The 7,548-nt window shown below is 39.5% G+C and overlaps 1 protein-coding gene across 5 annotated transcripts in view; it reads left to right on the top strand.

The window, feature by feature from the left end:
* The window catches only part of sept12 (septin 12), a 97,955-nt gene extending 92,117 nt beyond the window's left edge, over positions 1–5,838 (top strand). For all 5 annotated transcript variants that reach the window (XM_046074978.1, XM_046074972.1, XM_046074967.1 and 2 more), the window contains 2 exons: positions 2,116–2,167; positions 4,881–5,838. In XM_046074978.1, the coding sequence (XP_045930934.1) occupies positions 2,116–2,167; positions 4,881–5,046 (218 nt within the window). In that variant the 3' untranslated portion in view covers positions 5,047–5,838. The remainder of the gene's footprint in view (positions 1–2,115; positions 2,168–4,880) is intronic.
* The last annotated feature ends 1,710 nt before the right edge of the window (positions 5,839–7,548 follow it).

The following is a 7,548-nucleotide window of genomic DNA, read 5'->3' as shown; positions in this document are numbered from 1 at the left end:
GGGGTGGTAGCATCATGCTTTGGGGGTGTTTTTCTGCACATGGGACAGGGTGACTGCACTGTATTAAGGAGAGGATGACCGGGGCCATGTATTGCAAGATTTTGGGGAACAACCTCCTTCCCTCAGTTAGAGCATTGAAGATGGGTCGAGGCCGGGTCTTCCAACATGACAATGACCCGAAGCACACAGCCAGGATAACCAAGGAGTGGCTCTGTAAGAAGCATATCAAGGTTCTGGCGTGGCCTAGCCAGTCTCCAGACCTAAACCCAATAGAGAATCTTTGGAGGGAGCTCAAACTCCGTGTTTCTCAGCGACAGCCCAGAAACCTGACTGATCTAGAGAAGATCTGTGTGGAGGAGTGGGCCAAAATCCCTCCCTGCAGTGTGTGCAAACCTGGTGAAAAACTACAGGAAACGTTTGACCTCTGTAATTGCAAACAAAGGCTACTGTACCAAATATTAACATTGATTTTCTCAGGTGTTCAAATACTTATTTGCAGCTGTATCATACAAATAAATAGTTAAAAAATCATACATTGTGATTTTCTGGATTTTTGTTTTTAGATTATGTCTCTCACAGTGGACATGCACCTAGATGACAATTTCAGACCCCTCCATGATTTCTAAGTGGGAGAACTTGCAAAATAGCAGGGTGTTCAAATACTTATTTTCCTCACTGTATGTGATGATGATATCTCTTCCTATGATACAATCACAAGAAAAAGTATGTGAACCTTTTGAAATTACCTGAATTTCTACAGAAATTGGTTATAAAATGTGATCTGATCTTCATCTAAGTCACGGCAACAGTCTGCTTAAACTAATACCACACAAACAATTATATGTTGTCATGTTTTTATTGAACACACAGTACAGTAAACATTCACAGTGCAGGGTGGAAAAAGCAAGTGAACCCATAGATTTAATAACTGATTGACCCTCCTTTGGTAGCAATAACCTGTTTCCTGTAGTTGAGGTCAAGGCACAGCATCTCAATCAGGTTGAGATCAGGATTCTGACTGGGCCACTCCAGAAGTAATCTTTTCTTCTGCTGAAGCCATTCTGTTGTTGATTTACTTCCGTGCTTTGGGTCGTTGTCCTGTTGCATCACCCATCTTCGGTTGAGCTTCAGTTGGCGGACAGATAGCCTTACATTTGGCTGCAAATTTTATTGATAAACTTTGGAATAAATTTTTTTGCCAATGATAGCAACCCTTCCAGGCCCTTCCAGGTTTTTTTTGGACAGCTTCCTCCGTGTTGTCCTCCCATGAACTCCATTCTTGTTTAGTGTTTGTATGTCTCGTAGAGTTTTCAACAGAGATGTTATGTTGTTCCAGAGATTTCTTCAGCTGACACTCTAGAATTCTGAGCATTCTGTGCTGTACTCATGCAGTCATCTTTGCAGAACGGCCCCTCCTAGTGAGAGTAGCAACAGTGCTGAACTTTCTCCATTCATGGACTGATGAACATCAAGGATTTTAGAGATTTTTTTTAACTTTTTTAACCCTTTCCAGTTCACAGTATTCACAGCTTAACGTATTCATAGTGTTTCACTTTTTCCACATTTTATTATGTTACAGCCTTGTTCCAAAATGGATGAAATTTATTATTTTCTTCAAAATTCTACAAACAATAACCCATAATGACACCGTGAAAGAAGTTTGAAAATTTTGCAAAATAATAAATACAAAAAAAGCACATGTACTACATAAGTATTCACAGCCATTGCTCAATACTTTGTTGAAGCCCCTTTGGCACCAATTTCAGCCTGAAGTCTTTTTGAGAATGATGCTACAAGCTCGGCACACCTATTTTTGGGCAGTTTCTCCCATTCTTCTTTGCAGGACCTTTCATCTCCATCAGGTTGTATAGGGAGCGTCAGTGCACAGCTATTTTCAGATCCCTCCAGAGATGTTCAATTGGGTTCAAGTCAGGACTCTGGCTGGGCCACTCAGATAGTAATCGAATTAATCTATTTAATCGATGAATCGTTTCAGCCCTAGGTGTAACAACGAAATGCGGAAAAAGTGAAGCGCTGTGAATACTTTCCAGTATACACCGTATATGCAAATATGGTTTTGAAAGCCAAACTTTAAACTTATTTCTCTTTCCACAGTTGAAAATGTGGCACACTGTGAGTTTGCCAACCTGAGAGATCTACTCATCAGGTGAGTTTGAGTGTGCTGCTACGCTTCATTCATCATGAGTCATTTGTGAGGACCATAAAAGTCATTGGAGATGTTTAAGGGGTCACTACGATGTTCAAGAAGAGGGTCGTAATGGACAGCAGCTGAAGGCATGCTCATTTAGTGGTAGTCCTACAGACCTTGTACCATAACATGCTAATCCGTGAAGTGAACGACACACTGTCTGAACATTTTTGTCACTTCTGTCAGTTCTGTCATTTTAATTCCACAAAGTGGTAAATGGACTTACTTGTATAGCGCGTTTCTAGTTTTCCGCTTTACACTACATGTCATATTCACCCCATTCACACACATTCATACACTGATGGCAGAGGCTGCCATGCAAGGGTCAACTGTTCATCAGATGGAGACTAATATTCAGACACAAACCACCAAACACTATGCCTTTGAGCGTGACCGTTCAGATCAATATAACCCCGCCCTTACAATTTAAATGGTACTTGGAGAAAGCTTGTGAATCTTTTCGGGGGGGGGGTAAGTGGACAGAGAAGTGTGTCAACGTTCTTGACAGGAAATCAAGCACCTTCCCTGTAGCTGTTGGGCTCCGCCAGGGTTAAGCCTTATTACCCATTCTCTTTATGATTTTCACGGACAAAATCCCCAGGCACAGCTGAGGTGCAGAAACATTCGGTTATGGGGACTTCAGAACTGCATATCTGGGTTTTTTTTGGCGGAGACATTGGTTCCAGCGGTCTTGTCATTCAAATAACAATGTTCACTAGTGTTTTATAACTTGACTTGCTAAAAGTTCACCATCAATAACACAGGAGGTGTAGAAGTAGCTTCTGTGTCTACACGGGATGCACTCAACACACAATTTTATGTGTGTAAAATGGACAATTTGCAGCGGTCGTGTTATTGCCACGAGTTTTGGATTGTAGCACAGATATAAAATGGACTAATTGTTCAGCTGTGCGGAAGTGCAACCTTAGCGACTCTTGCCTTAAAGAAACAGAACTTAGGGCTTGATTAATATATATATTTGTATTTGAACTGTTGTTGCTTAATGAATAAGCCCAGCTACTAAAATTTCACACGATCATTAATGATTTTCAGCATGGCTGTCTCCCTCTCCTTATTCTTCAAAGGACGAATGTGAGGGAGAGAGCAGCAGATGTTGGTGGTGAAAGTTAGCGGAGGATAAGATTAGCATTAAGTGGTCAGGTTACAGCTCTGTCCTGTACTGTACATCTTGATAGTTAAATTAAATTATAAAGAAAGAATGGTGTTGATGACAGAGGAGCTGAGTTTAGTAATATTAAAGCATTAGGGATGCAAACTAGTCCTTTTAAGCTAATGAGGAGATGCATGTTGCCACTCATAGACGGTGGGTTCTTCATCTACCTTCATGTTGCGCCACAGGAAACGGAGGAATGGCCTGTCCTCTTCCAGCAGACGAACCTGGTGGAACATGCCTTTAATGTCACTGCTGATAGCAGTTAAGTGTTCCCTGAATCGAAGTAGGACCCCTAACAGGCTAGATCCCAGTGTTGGACCAGGCAGGAAGTGGTCATTCAGGTTCTGGCCCTTGAATGTGAAGGAGCAATTAAAGACTATCTATGTGGGAGGAGAGAGCATGCCCAGAGGAATGACCTTTTTTACAGGTTTAGTTTATTAAAAATCTGCTCTAGATTTTCCTTCTTATTATTCAGTGATGTGGTAATACCAATGTTCCAAAATTATGTGGAAAAACATAATAATTATCTCAACCCCCAACACAAAAATACCGCCCTGTAAAAGCATGTTTTAATCCCCATGGACATTATTTTTATTATTATTTGTAAATGTACCTGTTTTGCACCTGCCTTGACTTCTTACACTCACTCACACACCTTTACCTCTGGTCGCTCACTGCAAACACACCAGCTTTCCCCACCTCTCTCTGTCTCTCTCTCCCTCCCTGTCTGCTCCCCTGAGTTTCTCCATCAGCAGTAGGTTATGTTTTATAAAGTCACCGAAAAGACACAGAACTCGTCTTTTTTCTGGACTTTTCCATCCGTGATCCTTTTTTCACGGCAGCAGGTGCACCGCATGCCAGCTTCTTAATTAATAATAATTAATACTTAGCTTATCAATGCCATCATCCACCCCGATGTTTCATTGTAGACATCATCCGATGCCAATTTTGTAGACATCACCCAGCCCTAATTTGAATAATTTATTTACTCTGCAAGAAATTTTGTGTGCATTTCCTTTGTACGTTTCTTTTTTTGATGTTGTGATATAGGTCTTAAATTTCATTCATAGGGGTCTTAAAAACGTCTTAAAAAGTCTTAAATTTGACTAGATGAAAACTGCAGAAACCCTGATAGCACGTGTAAAATGCAAAACTGTGGCCTGTGTAGACAGCTGCATTGATTAAAAGCGGATCTGTTGAATGCGGCTGAAACTTAGATGTAACGTCAATCCTCTTTTCCAACGGTCCCTTTCTTTCTTATTGCACAGATTGAACAAAACTGCAAGCTCTTGTAAATACTCCTGATTGCTACACCAAGTAGTTGCTGTGGGGCCTGACAAATCATAAATGTAAAATGTATCACTTCCGAAAGAAGCCTAGCCACCTCATCCTCAGGGACTTTCATAAATTGCATATTGGTTTGAATCAGATTTATCAGATAGAGAGCAGAAAAATGAATATCAAGTTGTGAATCTTTTGTTTGTGTTTTTTGCAAAGGTCTCACCTGCAGGACCTGAAAGACGTCACACACAATATCCACTATGAGACCTACCGCATACAACGGCTTAACGAGAGCAACGTGAACTTCAGAGAACTGGGACTGTCCACCTGGCTACTGGAGAATGGAACTGCTGACAAATGTGAATCAGAGAGCCACCTGTGATCTCTCAATCCTTCCTCCTGCACCACCTGAGGAATGCCGATGCTCCTCATCCAATCAGAAGGGGATAAGATGGCAAAAAGAGAGCTATTTTTTTCCCCTCATAAAAATTATTTTTAAGTTTGTTTTTCCTTTTTTTACATTAAGGGACAAACTAGTGGATTGTTTTTAAATGAGACATTCTATTTGAGTTTTTACATCAATACATGCATAAAAATATGGATATTTGTGAATGTGAGCTCATATGGGTGGAATGGTGGAGTGTCCACAAACATTTGGCAATGCAGTGTGTCATTATTGCTTAGGTCAAATGTGTTTAAGTGATCCTACAGAGCTGCTGTTGCATGAGGAAAAGTTTTGAATTAATGTTTTAATAGAAACAACAATGAACACCAAGCCAGAAACTAAAACTTCCAATATAAAAATTTTAACCTGTTCACTATTCATTTTGACTGTATCTGCTTATAAAAGTACTCTTGTCCTCAAACCATCCTACATGCTGTGGAGAGGTGGATGATGTGCATGTTTGGTCTGAGTTCATTTTTATGAAACGATGGCTGCTTTTTGTAATTCTGACCTGAGTTAATGGCAGATGTAACTGACTGTAGGGAATATAAACTAAATGATTAGACTTTACGATTTTAGAGAACATGCTGCAGAACACCATGTGCACACATACATGGATAAAATTGAAGATGATGTTTATGTGCTGAACGTTTTTGGCACACAAGTGGTATTTTTAAGAGTGCAGTCCTCATTTAAGTGCCAAAATAAAATAAAAATGCTTAATTTGTTCATTCTCTTTCTCTTTTAAAGAGTACCTACACCCACATGTTTTGTAATTGACTTATATTTATTATTTGACACAGAGCAAAACTAGTCAATATGTCATCATTTGAGCACATAAGGCCTAGTAGATTTCTTTACCTCACAAGCTAGCTCTGTAATCTACCAAGTGGATAAAATGGACAGAAAGCTTTGATTTGGAGATGCTTGTGTCAAAGAGATAAACTACTATGATAATATATTGCTGGATGGAACTCAAGATAGACAGATTTTTCATTAAAATTTTGTGAGAGGCCGTTGCTGCTGTTGCAATATGATCCATATGCAAGATTCAAAATATTTTTTCATGCTAAACCAATTCATGCATTGTATTGTAGTTTAGCCAATTAAACTACAGTATTACAGTTAGGCCTACACTTAGTTACATTTTAATGCAAAAGACGTTCATCATTGACATGAAAAGTGCCCTGACATAACTCTTGTAATGATTTGTCACGGTGTTAATAATTAATTAATACTAATTGAACTGATTTGAATTCCCTTGCAAAATAGTAAAACAAATCTTGACGACACTGTGTGAGAATATCAGGAAGAATAAAAACAGTATTGTTAACTATGCTGACAGGACAGTTGTCACTCCGCAATGGGTGGGCATTTCACTCTATTGCCCCCCCTTGGCCTGCCACTCTGAACTGGTTTGGAGACTTCTGGATTTAAACAAATGCTTGTTTAGCCTGGCAGGTAACGTTGATGAATGTTTTCAGAGGGACGTTATCTTCCACACATATTTTGGGGTTGATACAACAGTCTGAGCCTGTCCATGGCAAGAACAACACTTTGTGGACGTCATTTTGACAGGCACAATAACTCTGAAAGAAAAAAATTGAAGCCACTGCAGCCGGATGAAACATCTACTGCACGGATTCCAAAACATTTTGTACCTACTAGTCATTTCCACACGAATATATGTTAAAATACCGAAATAACCTTTTAAATTGGTCATTCAAATTCATAGAGTACGGTCTAGACCTGCTCTTTTATGAAAAGCGCTGTGAGATAACTGTTGTTGTGATTTGGCGCTATATAAATAAAACTGAATTGAATTGAATTGAAAATGTGGTCATGGAAGTATTTGCATCCTCACCTTACCTCCACTCCTTCGCATTTTTAAAAATGCTGAAAGGGAGAGTGGAATCAGGATGCACTTAACCTTTAAATAGTCACTTAAAAGCAGTGTTTTACTGCCCTCTGGAGAGGTTGAAGTGTGTAACCACCCTGTGAGGTAATTGTCTACTAACACACGTGGAGTACACACCTACATCACTGGAGCATGGCGAAAAGTTAAACCACCAGAGGTCAGTAGAAACAAGATTTTCCACTGTAGTTAAGTTGTTCTTTAATGATATTTGACAAATGACAAAATCACCACAGTGTAGTCTTAAATTTAATATTCTAAAAATAAGTATAAAATTTCATTTACAAAGTATTAAATTTAGTTTACAAAGGTCTTAAATTTTCAACACTACCCTGTCGAAATTAACGCACTAGGCAAGTAACTACATAGTGTACGCAGTGTACTGCATGTTAGTATACTCAAGGAAGTACCCGAATTGAGACACAGCACTGGTCTGATTCGGAGAGACGGCATCCATCCCACTTGGGAAGGAGCAGCTCTCATTTCTAGAAATCTGGCCAAGTTTATTAGTGGACCAAATCCAT

This window comes from Micropterus dolomieu, linkage group LG02, assembly GCF_021292245.1.
Source record: "Micropterus dolomieu isolate WLL.071019.BEF.003 ecotype Adirondacks linkage group LG02, ASM2129224v1, whole genome shotgun sequence".
NCBI lineage: Eukaryota > Metazoa > Chordata > Actinopteri > Centrarchiformes > Centrarchidae > Micropterus > Micropterus dolomieu.
The sequence above is the reverse complement of the archived record's forward strand: the minus strand, read 5'-3'. Positions and strand labels throughout refer to the sequence as shown.